General features: G+C 39.3%; 1 protein-coding gene across 1 annotated transcript; it reads left to right on the top strand.

The window, feature by feature from the left end:
* Nucleotides 1–6,793: 6,793 nt before the first annotated feature.
* Nucleotides 6,794–12,478, top strand: LOC149203051 (uncharacterized). The gene is made up of 3 exons (XM_089401754.1): nucleotides 6,794–8,253; nucleotides 8,485–9,758; nucleotides 12,387–12,478. The coding sequence occupies exons 1-3, from the start codon at nucleotides 6,794–6,796 to the stop codon at nucleotides 12,476–12,478; spliced, it is 2,826 nt and encodes a 941-aa protein (XP_089257880.1).
* Nucleotides 12,479–16,858: the final 4,380 nt, after the last annotated feature.

The following is a 16,858-nucleotide window of genomic DNA, read 5'->3' on the forward strand; positions in this document are numbered from 1 at the left end:
ATTTGCGTTACCTAATTTAGTTTTGACAGCGGTTACTCAGTGCAGATACCCGAGTTTGATTTTGACTGCGGCTTCATCGTTACCCTTATGTGACTGCGGTTGTTCCTTTTATGACATCGGAATATCAGACTTCATGAACAGCGTGGATATGACTCTCATGCCCAGCGTATGCATTGCCAAGACTGCGTTAGGTTAAAGCCATGATTGTGTTCACAATTGATTACGTATGAGTCTTCATGTCCGCGTAGAATCCTAGCAACCACCCATGCGGTGAGTGAAGGTTCTCAGATATGTTACACCGGTCTGGCGTTTCCACAAATCTCCGACACCACAGCGGTAGGCCTCGATTTTACTCATTTTGTCAATGGTATTCGATCACCGAAATCCCTCTATAAAGAAACAACAATAAAATTGCAAATCCTCCTTAATTCAAGCTTCAAGGTCAGGTACGCATGGGAGTTGCCATGTTGGTATATCAGGTAGAACCTTGTTGTGCATACATATATATTGTTGGTCATTTCAGGTCATTACCAGCGTATATATATATAACCATGAACACCATATAAGTGAGATTCCATGAGCAGCGTAATAGTCCTCTTCTTAGCAATGAGTTAGAGCATCATTTGACTGTGTATATATGTCTTCATGACTGCGTTGAAGGAGTCTCCTTGTCACTGTGTTGGATCAGCATACGTTGGCTAGGGCATCATCAAACAAGGACAACATATTCCTTTTGTGACTCTCCTTCTCCAAAAACCCAAGACGTGGAGAGGAGATCGAATCAAGAATATGTCCAAATGATATCAAATCCTCATCTATTTATACTAAAACGAGGATGATGAATAGACACGTCGGTTGGGCTTCTAGAGCCTACATAAGAGCTGGTCGGCTTGATAATAATTACATAAACAAAATAAATTCATATCTTCATAAATACTTATCAGAATCAGATGATCTTTGGATCAATCCTACACCTCTCTATGAGAGGGATCCAATAAAAATATCAGTTGCCATAAATAAGCCGACCCACATGGAGTTTGGCACTAGTTGCCAATTTAACAATGTTCCATCCCATTGATGCTGCCAAAGAGACCAACGAATCAATAGTTGTATACCTTGCTATTGGAGCAAAGGTCTCTTCATAATCAATGCCTTCTTGTTGATAGAATCCACTAGCCACAAATCTTGCCTTATATTTATAAATACTTCCATCTGATGCAAGTTTGATCTTGTAGAACCACTTGGAAGTTACCACATATTTGTCTTTAGACCTAGGTACGATCTCCCAAACTCCATTCTTCATTATAGATTGATATTCTTCATTCATGGCATCCTTCCATTCTTGGTGATTGACAACTTCTTCAAAAGTGGATGGCTTTGCTTCAATTAGTTTTGTCATGTACGTTGTATACCCAAAATATCATTTGGGATTCTTACTTTCCCTGAATGTACCTTGAGCTGCCCCATGACCTTCTACATATAGAAGTGTAGACTTCAACTAGTTAGATATTTTTCTGGTTTTCGGAATTACCACAGGTTGTATTGGTTCATAGGGACCTTCATCTTCATGGTTTGATTCTTCTTCCCTAGTAACTTCTTCGAATACCGAAAGTTCTTCATCATCAGAGTCCATAGGGAGATCCTTTGATTTCTTGAATGCAATACTTTCATCAAATATCACATCTCGATTGACTTCTATTCAATGTCCTTCCTTTATGTAGATCCTATAGGCCTTAGAAGAGTTACTATAGCCCATAAAGGTTCCCTTCATGCTAGATAGATCCAACTTCTTTCTTTTATCCTTAGGTATGTGTATATAGATAGGGCAACAAAAAATTTAGAGATGATCTAGGGTTGGTTTCTTCCCAGTGAACATCTCTTTAGGAGTCTTGTTATCTAGAGACTTGTGGGGACTTCGATTTTGTATATATACAACTATCTTTGTAGCTTCACCTCACAGAGATTTCGGTAAGTCTTGATCATGTAACATTGCTTTTACACTTCCTTCAATGGATCAATTCTTTCGTTCTGTAAGTCCATTTTGTTCGGGATTACATGAGACTATCAACTCCCTCTTAATCCCATACTCCTTAAAGAAATCTATGATTTCCTTGGATGCATATTCTCCTCCATTATCGAATCTTAATATCTTGATTCTTCTTTCAGTAAGGTTCTCTACTTCAACTTTGAATTCTTGAAACTTAGTAAATACTTCATCCTTGGATTTCATTAAGTAAACCCAAGTCTTCCTTGAATGATCATCTATAAATGTGACATAATATAGATGATCTCCAAGTGATTTAGGAGTCATAAGACCACAAACATCGTAATGAATAAGATCCAAGATTTCTTTTGATCGTGAAGCACTGCTTCCAAATGGTCTCTTGGTGTTCTTACCCAATGCACATCCCTTGCATACCCCTTCGTGATATTCTTTTAGTTTGGGGATTCCATCTACTATAGAGCTTAGAGTTGGAATAATTCTGAAATGGAGATTACCAAATCTTCTATGCCAAAGTTCACATGGGCTGATTTCAATGTGAACTAAAGCTTAAGCAAGAGGGGATAACAATTTCTAGAGTCTTCCTTCACGAATCCCGATTACTCTAGCATTTTCTATGCTTGAGTTCTTACTCCATACTACAACTTTTCCATCAATGAAAGCCACTCTATCACCTTTATCTTCTAGACTTGAAATGGAGAGTAAGTTCTTGTGCAAACCTGGAACAAATAGGATGCTGTTGAGATGAATATTGCTTCCATTCTCCAACTCTATTGAGGTCGATCCAATTCCTCTCACAGGATAACTCTTATTATCTCCAAGCTCTATGGAGTAAGAAGACTTTCCTTTTGAAAATGTTTTTAGTTGATTGTGATGCTTGGTTATGTGCCTTGATGCTCCACTATCGATTACCCAAATGTTCTCATCTTGAAATGTGCCAGTGAATGCTGAGAAGAGTCCTTCGTCCTTTGTCTTTGTTACATTCTTCTTTGGAGTAAACAAGATATTCCATGCTTCTTTGATACCCTTCTTGAGATGACTTACTACCTTTGAACACTTCTTTAGGAACTTCTTCAATGTAGTAGAGATCTTCATAATGCCCTCTGTCAACCATAACCTGATACCATGTTGAGAAATCTATAGGGCACTGATTAGAGTGATTTCTATTTCCTTGATAATTGCTTATGATGTATTTTTACTTTTTACTTACTTATTAGCTTTTTTTCTTATTAATATGTTTGTATATCATAAAACAACTACCAAAACAAGAAGAACAAGAACACATAATATAGGCTGCAAGCTCGGTGGCAAAACCTCTCCAATTGAGAGGAAAACCTGCAAATCTCTTCTCTTCCTTATAAATTCTTCAATTGAAGAATTCCAAGACCTCTAGACCACGACCAATACCCTCCAAGACCAAGTCAAACCTAGTCAAATATTTAGCACAACTTTGACCCCCAGTTGCAGAATTTTGGCTTGCACAGTACACCTAAAATTTTTGGCCCTCTTGCAGTGGCCGTTGCCACACATGTGAGCTTCATTTAGTCTTCCAAGGCTTCCTCAGACCTTCACTTGTCTTTGTCTTCCTTCTGGAGTTTGAGGATGGCTTCTTGTGACCTTTTCTTGACCTTCTTTCCTTCTCTTCTTCAAGATCGAAATAATAGAAGAAAACCCTAGATTTTTTGTAGAAACCCTAGCCTTCCTTCGCACGTGTGAGAGAGAAATAGCCCAAAAACAAGTCTCCTTTGTCCTCTTCCTTCTTCTTGTTCCTCCTTCACTTGGATGAGTGAGGGATGAACGTGCATCCAGGAGGTTGAGTTTTTTCCTTTATATAGGCTTCTCAAGTTGGACGTGGCTCCTCAAATTAGGTTGAGTTGCCCGCTGCCATGTCGACTTGGTCTTAAAGGGTATTTTGACACTTTTAAGGTAAAAATAATTTTCTTTACAAATTACAAGGTGCCCGATGGGGTCTTCAACTTATGACAATGACACTTTTGACTTCTTGACCTAGGACCAACCCTAGAAGCACTCAATGGGTGCTTGACCTATAAAATAAAAAACCTTGAGCATGAAACCCATACTCCAAAAGGGGGGAACAGGATGGCTCTGACGGCGTTCGCTAATCAAAACCGCGAAGGGTTAGGGTAGCTGCAGACCGCAGCTGCAGGACCATAGGCTGGAGCGGATTTCGGGAGTTAGGGCTTCGAGCTGCCGACAGATCGACTCCATCGACGGGAGGCTGCAGTCACTATCCGGTATGGAGGGTCAACGGGAAACGGACCTCGTGGATTATTCCGAGGATCCGTTGGAAGGACAGTTAATCTTCTCTAACCCTAATCTAGCTACCCCGGGTTTCGTTCCACCGACTTCAGAAGCTTCACGCGCACAGGATTGCTTGCCGGTGGTCTCCTTGCCGGATCCTTCTTCATCATCCATCGGTCTGGAGGCACCGCCTCTCTCACCCGGTACAGCTTTACTCCTTGCCTCTTTATCGCCTGATACATTGACTTTCGATCAGATCCCATCTCCGCTGCCTGATTCTCATACTGCTCAAGAAGATCCGAGGGTTAAGGCGACAAATCCCCTCCCGGACAATGGGGCAAAACCCTCTGGATGCTTCGGTACGCCGGTTATCAACATAAAACCCTCAAAGCCCTCACCGGCTGGGGACACAAACCCGTTTGCGGAACATCCGTCGGCGCCACGCACCAAGAAGCAGAAATCGAAGTGTGTTAGGGCAACAACGAAAGACATCACTGTTACCTTCGGCAACTCTTCGGATTTTGAGGAAACTATGGCTATAGCGCGCACAGTGTTGGTCGGACATGTGCGGGGGCGTACCTTCACGGCGGAAAGGCTGATGCGCTGGGTGAAAGAAATCTGGGGAGCCCTGCTCTCACAGATGCCGGAGGTACAGGTTCTCCCACGAGGGTGGTTCTCCCTCCATTTTGCAAATGAAGGGCACACGAATGCGGTACTTGAAAGATATTGGCATATTGAAACAGCACCTGTGCTATTAAAGAGATGGAGCCCGTTATTCGATCCTGAACGTGAACAAATTGCAGCAGGGCCATTGTGGGTGCGACTTCCGGGGCTTCCTTTACAATACTGGAGCGAAGAAGCTTTCACCAGGATCGGAAATGCTTTGGGGACATATTTGGATCATGATCGATCCTACATCGACACTCGGAAGAGAACAGTGGCCCGAATTTTGGTACATCTGGATACCCGAGAGGGATTGGAGGAAAGAATCACTCTGCAATGGGGAAAGCACAGGCGCATTCAGATTCTGGATTATGAAGGAGTCCCCTTCCGTTGCAACCGGTGCCATCAAGTGGGGCATCTCTACAAGGATTGCCCATTGATCAAACGTCCGGATAGCTCTCCAAAGATCTCTCCCATTGCATCCAGAGGGACCTCTCCATACATTCCTCAACCGTCGCATGGATTCTCGGTACCCCAAGGCGCCCAGGAGTGTCCAGAGATGAACAAGAAGGACACGCCCTCACCTCCTATGACTCGGGCTCGGGCAGCTGCAGCAGCCGCACAAGCCACGGGTACAAATCTTATCTCTCCCTCTATCTCAATTGCACATTCATCAGAATTTGTTAATTCTATAACATGTTCTATGGCGCATTGCATTATTCCCCCGCCCCCACTGATTCCCTCCACTGCTCCACCCTCCCTGCCTCTCTCATCGTCGCCTCCTTCGTCGCCTCCCTCTGATCCTTCTGTAAGGAAAATCCCCCCCCACCCATATTCCCTCCGACCCCGGACCTCACAATCGGAATCCTCTGAATCCCAGATAGGGCTGGGCATTGTCCCTATGGGTTCGGGATCCTCCTCCACCAGGGGAAGGAAATCTGATCTAAACAAGGCTATCAGACGTGCTGGAGCTGAAGTCGCATCTGGTCGACAATCCACCATTGATGGGGTCCTTAGAGCAACAAACCCCCCGAAGAGGGGTCCCCCATGAAGTGCCTCTCCTTTAATTGCAGGGGTTTGGCTAGTCCCCCTAAAAAACTAGCACTCAAACGACTTTTTGAGGTCGAACTCCCGGATGTCATTCTCCTTCAAGAAACGCTAGGCCCCGCTGAGTCCATCTCCCACTCCCTGAGCTCTATATCGCCCAGATGGAAATTCATAGCTATGGATGCCAATGGTAGATCGGGTGGACTGGCGATTGGTTACAACCCAAAAACCATCAGATTGGACTCTTCCTGGGGAGGTCTTGGTTTTATGGGAGCTGACATCTTCTCAATGGACCTGGGTCTCTCCCTTCGCATCATCAATATCTATGGTCCATGCCAACAGAGGGAAAGCTTTTGGAGAATGCTTCTCAGCAGGAGCCTGATGTCTCTGGATCGCATCATTCTGGGGGGTGATCTGAATTTCTCTCTGGGGTTTCGGGAGTCTTGGGGCTCTATGGCGCAAGTAGATTCCATCACAGATTTTATGAGAAGCATACTGGAGCAATATGATCTTATTGACATCCCCATGCAGAACCCTCTCCCAACATGGAGGAACAGAAGGGTTGGGACAGCGGCACTGGCTCGCAGACTTGATCGATTCCTGATGAAAGGCCCTCTGATCCACCAGCTACACCATTACAAACAGTGGGTTGGATCCGGGGGCATATCTGATCACTCTCCAATTTTAATGGAGATCATGGGCCCTCATCCAAAGCCAAAAGCCCCTTTCAAGTTTAATCACCTATGGCTTCTGGATCCAAGCTTCTCCAAAATAGTCTCGGATTACTGGCAAGCTCATCCCATTGATCGAGAATCCTCGATGGCAAGGGGCTTTGTCAAAAATCTGACTGAGCTCAAACACATAGTGATTGAGTGGGCCAAGGCAAAAAAGGCAAGGGAGGATGCACAGCTCATTATGGTGGAAGAAGAACTTAAATCCCTCCTGGATGAGAGAAACTTGGGGTTTGTCTCCGGGGAGAACAAGACTCATCTAGTAGATTTGGAGAAGCAAAAGCACAATATTCTCAAGCACAGGGAGGAATCGCTCAGGCTGCGGAGTAGGGCTTTGTGGTTAAAAGCTGGGGATGAGAATTCAAGATTCTTCCATAATTTCGCTAAAGGAAGGAGAGTGGCAAATACCATTTGGAACCTCCCCCTCTCGGGTGGAGGATTGGCGGACACCTTTAACAAACTCTCCCATCTCGGTTTGACTCACTTCAAAGGGATATTCAAGAGTCCTGCTGGAACAAACCTAGCTGAAATCATCAATGTGGCCTCTCACTTTCCTAGGTTTGTAAATAATGAAGACATTGGCACACTCACTGACCCTGTCACCATGGAAGAACTAGAAAGCACTATCAAGTGGTTTCAGAAGGAAAAGAGCCCAGGACCCGACAGATGGACAATTGAGTTCTATATTGCATTCTTTGACATCATTGGTGGAGATATCCTGAAGGTGGTTGAGGAGAGTAGAATTTCGGGCCAGCTCTATCATGCCATAAATTCCACCTTCATTGCTCTCATCCCCAAATCGGACTCTCCTACATCCTTTGACGACTTCCGACCTATCTCTTTGTGTAATGTCCTTTATAAAATCATCTCTAAAATCATTGCTAACCGGATCAGGCCCATTCTGTCTAAGCATATTGCTCCCCAGCAATTTGCTTTCTTGGAAGACAGACAGATCCACGAAGCCATTGGATCTGCCCAGGAAGCTATTCATTCCATATGGACTAAGCATCTCAAATGCATTCTCCTTAAGATCGACCTCTCCAAGGCTTTTGATCGAGTTAGTTGGCTCTTTATCAAGATGATTCTTATCCATCTGGGCTTCCCCCTTCCTCTCATCAATTGGATTATGGCATGCATTACATCCCCCACCTATAGCATACTAATTAATGGAGCAGCCTCACATTTCTTCCACTCTGAGAGAGGGTTGCGACAAGGTTGCCCTCTATCACCTCTCCTTTTTCTCCTGGTTATGGAAGCTCTAAGCCGCCTAATTATCTCAGCTAAAAGGGAAGGAACTATCAGGGGCCTTAAAATATCAGATGAGTGTTTTCTTACACATCTCCTGTTCGTTGATGATGTCCTTATCCTTCTAGACGGCAGCATACAAGATACCTCTACTTTCAACAGGATCCTAAAGCTATTTGCTCATGCCACAGGGATGGAGGTCAATCGGGCGAAGTCTACTATTACATTGGTTGGCACCTCAGTCAATGAATCTTTCACAGCTAGCCAAGCTTTCCCTTACTCCACTCAGCCCCTGGACAGGGGGTTAAAATACCTCGGTTACTGGCTAAAACCCACCAACCAAAAGATTGCGGACTGGGTCTGGCTGGTCTCTAAAGTGGAAAAAAGGATAACCTGCTGGTGTTATAGATATCTATCCAGAGCAGGTAGATTAACATTGATCAAATCTGTTCTGGAAGCAACACCGGTCTTCTGGATGGCACTCACCTAGATCCCTCGAAATATCCTTTCTAAGCTACAGCATCTCTGCAACAGATACTTATGGGCGGGCAATAAAGAAAAGCGAACATTTGCATGGATTGGATGGAACAAGATTGCCCTTCCCAAGAAATGGGGTGGCTGGGGTTTGAAGGATCTCCCCTCTTTTGCTAGTGCCCTGGCAGCCAAAATGGGCTGGGCTCTGCTGACCTCTCATAGCTTATGGACCAATATTACCTACCACAAATACATTTGGCCCCTCAACATTATGGAATGGGCCAGACTCCCATCATGGAACAAAACTGGCATATCTTCCATATGGAAAGCTCTCCTACACTCTCTTCCGCTCATCAGGAACAACATAGTATGGCGAATAAGGAATGGAGACAGAGCCCGCATAGGAATAGACCCTTGGAGTGGTAGTGGTGGGAGACATCTGCTTCCACAAGCGCTGGTGGAATTCCTCACAGCTCATGGCATCAGGGTGATTGCACAGATAGCGGATCAAGAGCAATCTGATATCTTTCATCAAGCTTGGAAGACAGCCACCCAACTTAACCTCCCGCAGAGATGGCACACAGCTTGGGGCGAATACTGTGCAGCCCTGATGAAGTCCCACATCAGAATAATCGAGGGATCAGATGAACTTGTTTGGCATCAGGCTGACATCGGGATATACACGCCAAAGGAGGGTTACATCCATTTAAATAAGCAGAGGAAACCTGAAGTCTTAGACAGATGGTGGCAGAATATTTGGAAGCTAACAGCCTCGCCTCGATCGAAACTCTTTACATGGTGTGTCCTCAGGAACAGAATCCCCACGGGAGAACATCTTATGCGCCGTGCCCAATATGGACCGACGAGATGTGTTCTGTGTAAAGCCGATAGTGAAACTACAGAACACCTATTCCTGCGATGCAATTCTGTACAGCTTGTATGGAATAACATAAAACCGTTTACACACTTCACAGGGGAATGGAGCGGTACTGATCTAATAAACGCTTGGATAGAATGGGACAAAAGACACAAGGGTTCGAAAGCGGCAAACTTGCCCATTATTGTTAACTGGTCCATTTGGAAAGCAAGGAACCAAATGATCTTCGAAGAGAAGGCCATCCACTGGCCCCTTATAGAGGCTGGCATTATCTCTGCTTTCAACGAGCTTCCGGATCCGCCTCCCCCAAAAATTCGCAGGCCAAACCCTCCCCCCATCATTGATCAGGGTACCCCTTGGGCATATTTTGACGGAGCAGCCAATGAACATAGCTGTGGGGGTGGTTTCATCCTGCACTTAACTGAGAACCACTATTACAACATCAAAGCGGGATTGGGTGCTGGAACAAACAATTATGCTGAGCTCATAACCCTGCGACACCTGCTACACTTTGCTTTAAGCCATCACTGCACTAGCATCAACATATATGGGGATTCACAGATTATCATAAATTGGTTCAATAATATTTCTACATGTCACATGCACACACTCAGCGTCATTCTTGATGAAGTCTTTCAGCTCAAAGAGGCTTTTAACCATATCACTGTTTCACACATCTACAGGGAACATAACCAGGATGCTGACAAATTTTCCAAGGAGGCCGCGCTGATGGAACAAGGATATTGGGAGATATCCGAGATTTTGGACCAACAGGAACAAAATTTTTATCATCGTCCATATATAGACCCGGGATACCCTACAGTGGGTCTACATGCGACTTAATTTATATCAGCAGTATGACAGCAGCACTATATATGACAGTTTTTTGTATAAATCTTTTTTTTGTAACAGACTGAAGGATGCCAATAAGGCATCAAAACCTCTACAGCCTACACAGCAAAATCTGAGCGGTAAAACCAATCAGCATACTCATGCAATTTTTTGTAAAATGTACAGAGATATCAGTGAATCATGGCATATGCGATAAGCATCTACATATGTAATCTTTCATATTAATGAAATGTTACGGATTTTTCCAGTGGAAAAAAGAAACCCATACTCCAAAAATAATAATAATAATTTTCTTTCATTCTACAATTTACAAGAATAAAAAATACATTTCATATTTATGAAGACCAAACTTAGGTACACATTTTTCAACAAACCTCGTCTCGTCACATAACACTGAAGGTTGACAAAAAAATATACCCTTGACCAAAAAATATTTTTCACTTGAGTTTCTATAGAACAAACAAAGTCGATATTTGTAGACAATGTCAAATCTCGATGAAAGCATCGCAAATAAGAGAGCAACAATCTCCAAACTACAAAATGTGCCAATATATCTATCAGGTAATTTATTTGCATAAATTTTATGACATTTATTTATCAACCTAGATTTATAAATTTATGAAATGCAAGCACTATATTTGCATAAGTGGTTTATCTACTATTCAAAACTCTATTGATCTAATTTATCCTACTTGTATGCAATTCAAACAATCACAATTATGTTGGGTGTGGAACCTCATTATCTTGCTAATTGTTTTTGAGATTTTTGTTTCAGCTATGGATGGATCTCAGTCCTTGATGGGGGGAGGGGGGGGGGTTGCAGGCGGTGAGGTGTGGGGGGGATTTCCCCCCCACTATTGTTGTCAATGATGGGGGAAACTGCAATTCTTTGGAGCCCCCCCGATGAGGGTTCGGGGGTGCTGCCCCCGAAGCAAAAATTAGATGAAAAATTGCCTTGTAAAATATTGTAATTTCGTAGTCAATCTGGGATGTTCATTAGGCAAAATATCTGGCAGTAGAAGTTATGCTACTTTATGGTTTTTTCTCTAGAAGACAACCCTCAGTTTATATGAGGGAATTGTATTGCCACTGTGTAGTATTATTCTGTGCGAGAAAAAGAGAGGAGACTGCGTGAGAGAGAAGAGGAAGAAATTACAACAAATTTGTTGTAGGTTGTATCTCTTCATTTTGTTGGATAATATAAAGGAAGGACTGGAGTTTTTCCATGGACATAACCAAAATCGGGTGAACCACGTATATCTATGTATTTCTTGTTTTATGTTTTTTTTGTGTTTGTGTTTCCACAATATGTTATGTGTTCCATTGCTCCATTATTTCATTTCTAACAAATTAAAAATGTAAACTTGATTTGTCACTAAAAAAGTATTTTATAAATCGTGTGCTATTTTGAAATATAATTGTATGGACTAAGGTTACAAGCATTATTAAGTAAATCTTGTTTTTAACATATACTCTATTTTATATCATTTAACTTTTATGATCCATACAGAAACCTTTCAGATAAAAATTTGCACATGTATTCTAAAGCAATGATATGAATTCAAAGTTTGGAAAATGAAAGGAATATAATGTCATGTATTCTAAAGCAATGATATGAATTCAAAGTTTGGAAAATGAAAAGAATATAATGTTTTTTAGGATACTAAGTACAAACCTAGACTAATACAAGATCAAGTTTAATCTTCCAATCAAAATTTGCTAAGTTACTATAGAAAAAACATGGAATACAACATTATGACCAATTCAATGAATTGGATGATTTATGCAACAGAGTTCTAACCTAACTTAGTTCAATCAAAATGAGAAAATATTGATCCTTGTAGGTTACTATTATGGATTATGATATCATTTTATAAAACCAGTGAGTTCATATTATGAAATAGAGCTTTTATATTGTAGATTCGAATTATGCCCAAAACTAGTAATCTATATATGCAAGAAATAACAAAAATTATAAAAGACACATGTACTAGAAAAGGGGGGCCTCTAGATTTGGTACACGTTGTAAAGTAACTCTTAGTACCATGGAATTATCACACTTCACTTGTATTAACAAGTTTCATATCCAATTGAGAATGGAAATCAAGGCATGCATTAAAACTAAGTTGGTGATCTTATAATTCCTATGATCTACTATTTTCGTTAACGGTTAGATCCTAAAATAGGGTTTTTTATACTCTATATTCATTCAAATATGGTTTGCATTCTACAGGTGCTAGATTGATATTGAAAGTAAACGATTCCCATTTCAAATTTTGTGGATATGAAATTGGTGCTAAACCATCTCATGGAACCTACAAATAATCTCCCAGTCACTCATTTCTATTTAAGACAACTTTGATATGAAAATCCACAAATGATTACTAGATCTACAAGTTGGTTACATGGTTCACATTGCAATTACAAGATCTACATATTCACAATTATTGATGTTGGCCATGGTTGGGTTGAAGACTATCATTTGCCTTCAGGAAGGTTCGATAGGAATTTAACCATACCATGAATATCACAAATCACTCCTAACTAGTCACTTTAGCTCTGACAAAGTGATGATAAGTAAATCGATGACAAATTATCATAATATGTTCCAGTAATTACCAGTTAGAAAATCAATATCTAATATCATTTAACTTGTCAAATGAGGAATTTGGTACTAAAGAATAGTTTAACACCTCATATGCTCATTTTAAAGTTCATTTATTGGAAATGACAAGGATATTTAGCCAAAATGGATATTCTTGGTTAAAAATGATGAAAAAAGGTAGAATTTGGCTTAGTTCATAGTGCACAATTAGTAATAGATTACAAGCCCAATATTTTCCTAAGATGAAGGTTTTGCATGTCCACATTCAAATTTCGATATTAGCGCAACATTTGGGTTTACTTTTGTTACTACTTCAAATATTCTCTCTTGCCCTAATTAAAATGTCAAAATTGGAACTAGATTGTCTACTAAATTGCCTTCTTAGTCGCCCACGGGGCTTTGGATTGACGGTGAATGGGTGTGATGTTAAGGCACTCCTTGCGATAGGTCACCAGTTCAAATCCCCCGTGGGTACTTAGGTAGTCTTAACTAGGAAAAAAAAAATTGCCTTCTTAGTCTTTCCATTAAAACTTTGATATTGAAATTTTTGTTTTTCTCTGAAGTCTCTTTGAAAAATTTAAGAGCCTATTTCTTTAGCAGTTCATTTTCAAACTTCAATTCTATGTTTCCTCCCACAATTTCGACACTTTTGAACTTCCAATTGTGCATTTTCATTCTTAATATATCATTCTAAACCCTATAATTCCTTTACTTCTTTCTATAATTTCTTGATTATTATTATTATTATTTTCCAATAATTTTGAGATAAAAGGAGTTTGTACCTTGTTTTCAACTATTTGAGGCTCCATGACATCATCAACATCTTGTCAAGAAAGTGTTTTTTCATCATCTATTAAAGATTCTAGGTAATCATAAAACTTTTGTCGATGAATATTAGGCTTTGGACTTTGTTAAGGTCATATGGTAGCATTTCTAGTGCAAGGTCTCCTTGGTAGGTTTGAAAAAACAAGGCTTTCCATATCAAAACTGTCATGGCCTAATTCTTTTTCCTTAATTCTTGTAATTCTTTGTTGAGTTGTGGTCTTGCTTTAGAGCTTGACCCCCGTTGTTTCTTTAACAATCATTCTAATCTCCCATACTCTTGGACTTGAACCCTCATCTTGTAGAGACCCTTGTCCATTATCATCCCCTTCTTGACCTTCAATGAAAGGTTCTTCCTAGAATCCATTGTCATTCTAATCTCACATACTCTTGGACTTTAACCCTCATCTTGTAGATAGCCTTGTCCATTATCATTCCCTTCTTGACTTTCAATGACATGTTCTTCCTAAAATCTACTTTGAATAAAAAATTCTAGCCATGCAATATTGTTGGTTTATAATTCATCCATGACAATCATTTTATCATGCCATGATGGTAAAGGCTGCAATGTACATTCCTCCACTGCTTTTGAATACATTGTGCCATTTTGGTAAGTCTTCTTATAAAATAAAATGACACATTTATCAATATGTTATTTTTCAAGTGCGAAATAAGGCATATATGATATAGAAAAATGAGACTAAATTGCCCTTCATAGGTTATATATTTCTGAATAAAGAATACAACATTTCTCTAAGGGTTTACCAACCAGGACCTAGGTACTCACCCCAATTAGGATGTTGCTTTTCTTTATTCAAAAATGGTGTCCAAGCCTCTTCGTGTATACTTTTGTTCTTGAACCGTTTCTCTCCCTCCTCTGGTAATCTAATAATTGTAGCTAATGAAGTTTCTTTGACCTGGATTTATAAGTTAACTAGTTCCTTTCCCCATCAAATGTTTCAACAAAGCCCTTTGTTACCTCTACATTATGTCCCTAAAATTTTGTAAAAATTTCAAGCTAGTCTACTCTCTCAAATGGACAATGACATTCGTGATAAGCTTCTACCCCTGCAAGCTCGTAAAAAACCACTCATTTTTTTGTCATCTTACAATGTTCGAATTGTATGCACAATATTCCTTATCTACTTGCCATTCTTTAAATGGTCTAGTTAACATAATGAAACTTGCAATTCATGTTAATTGCTCTATGGCTACGGATTTTAAGTTTGATGCCAACAAACGAAAAAAAAAATAGAGGCTTAAACTTTAACAATGGGATTTGGGAACTCATAAACATCACTCTTCAAGTCTAATCAATTATCTTAAATCATGATTTCATATGTTCATACTTAAATTTAATTCCACTAGACATGTCACAAAGATTGTAATAGTGTAGGTGGATAGGGTAATTATGGTTTAGAAGTGGCAATGATATTCATATAACATGGTAAGTTACAATGTAAACTATGTTTGTTTAGATAAGCTAAATTACTTATTATTCATAATAATAGTAGTAATTTCCAAACTTTAGGTAAAATGGATGAATAATAAATCTTGGTTAAAAGAACATATTTAAGAATTTTTTTGTTTTGTTTTTTATTTTCTTCCTTTGACAAGATTAAATGTATAAACAAAATTGATTTATTTATTACCAAGCCTAGATTCTAGTAATTACATTGTTTAGCGAATTCAATTTTTGAGTCGTTGATCTCTATAGAGTAAGCTCTTGATTTTTCGTTAGAATTTGTTTAGACAAAAGCAAAGGAATCTTAGTATTGAATTCTTGATTGCTGAAATTTTATACCTGGAGGTTGCATAAATTGAAACAAACCTCTTGTAATATTGTAAGATACTGGCATTTAATTTTATGATTACTTAGGAACAAAGATCTTTGACAATTGTTACTAGATATGGAGTCTGAGACAAAAGTTCTAAACTGATTTTGGATCTTAAGTGCTAACTTCTGAACATGCTTCTTGTAAAACATGTTTTAAATGCTAAAACAATTGTAAATCTTGTGACTTTAAAAACAAGTTACACGATTTGACAATTCTTATAGTTTTGTTTTGAAAGTGCTAACATAAAAACTTTTGAAACTTCTACCGAATGAAGTTGAGCTATGGTCTCTTCTGATACTTGGAATCTAGAATATTTTATAGACACTTGACTTTTGCACTTCTACCTATTATGAAACAAATCTAAAAAATTGAAACCAATCACAAGATTTCACATATATGATTATCGAAACTCTAAAGTTGTTGTTGTTGGAATTTTGAAAGAGCAAGATTTTAACTTCGCTTACTAAAAATATGGTTTTCAAACAAAGTCCAAATCTACCTATGCCAAAGGTCTGGTTTTCACATCTAGACATCATTTTTTATCTTCTTCTTCTTCTTGTATATATAAACTTTGGTAGTCAGTTTCTTGGTTTCCAACAAAGTTCTTATTTAGTTGTGCTAGAGATATAATTTTCATAACTAAACTTATATATATATATATATATATATATATATATATATATATATATATATATCGGAAAAGAAAATTCAAGATGGAGTAAGGAGAATTACAATTCACACTCACAATTTGTATCTCGGTTTGCTTAATTAAAGTAGAAATAAATTCTTCTTGAGATATAGGTTTGTTGTAGAGTTTCAATCTATGGCCATTGACCACAAATGAAACTCTTGCATTAACAATTATCTTTATTCTCACATAATCATTATCAAAAACTTCTTCAACTTCATAGGGACCAAGCAAATGAGTTTTAAATTCACCTTTGAATTTTTTGAATTTTGAGTCAAAGAGTAAGGCCCGATCACTAAGTATAAACTACTTCTTTTTGATAAATTTTTCATGCCATTTTTTTCGTTGTTGTTGTTGCAAAGTAGTAGTTTGCTACAAGACATATTGGCATATTTCATCTAAACTCATTCAACTATGTAATACGTTGTTGTTGTGATTTAGACAGAGTCATTCCTGGTTCCGTTGCAATTTTACAAGTTTTGATATGAAATTCTATAGGAAGGACTTGCTTACCATACCATAATTCATATGGGATAAAACCAATAGTATTTCTCCATATTGTTCTATATGCTCACAAAGCTTCAGGAAGGTTTTATGCCTAATCTTAACAATTAAATTGAACTATTTTGGTTAAAGTTTCTTCTAAAACCTTGTTTGTAGACTCCACCTGACCATTGGCCTATGGATGATATGGAGAAGATTTATGGTACTTGATATTATATCGTTGGATGTCAATTGAATGTACTAATTTG

This window comes from Pinus tabuliformis, chromosome 2_1, assembly GCF_031772625.1.
Source record: "Pinus tabuliformis cultivar Carrire ecotype Pingquan chromosome 2_1, CPIR1, whole genome shotgun sequence".
Taxonomy (NCBI): Eukaryota; Viridiplantae; Streptophyta; class Pinopsida; order Pinales; family Pinaceae; genus Pinus; species Pinus tabuliformis.

Coding starts and splice junctions, on each gene's coding strand:
- LOC149203051 (XM_089401754.1), top strand. CDS start 6,794: ATGGCAAGGGGCTTTGTCAAAAATCTGACTGAGCTCAAACACATAGTG. Junction 8,254..8,484: donor ACTCAGCCCCTGGACAGGGG/GTTAAAATACCT, acceptor TCTCTGCAACAG/ATACTTATGGGCGGGCAATA. Junction 9,759..12,386: donor CAACATCAAAGCGGGATTGG/GTGCTGGAACAA, acceptor TGCATTCTACAG/GTGCTAGATTGATATTGAAA.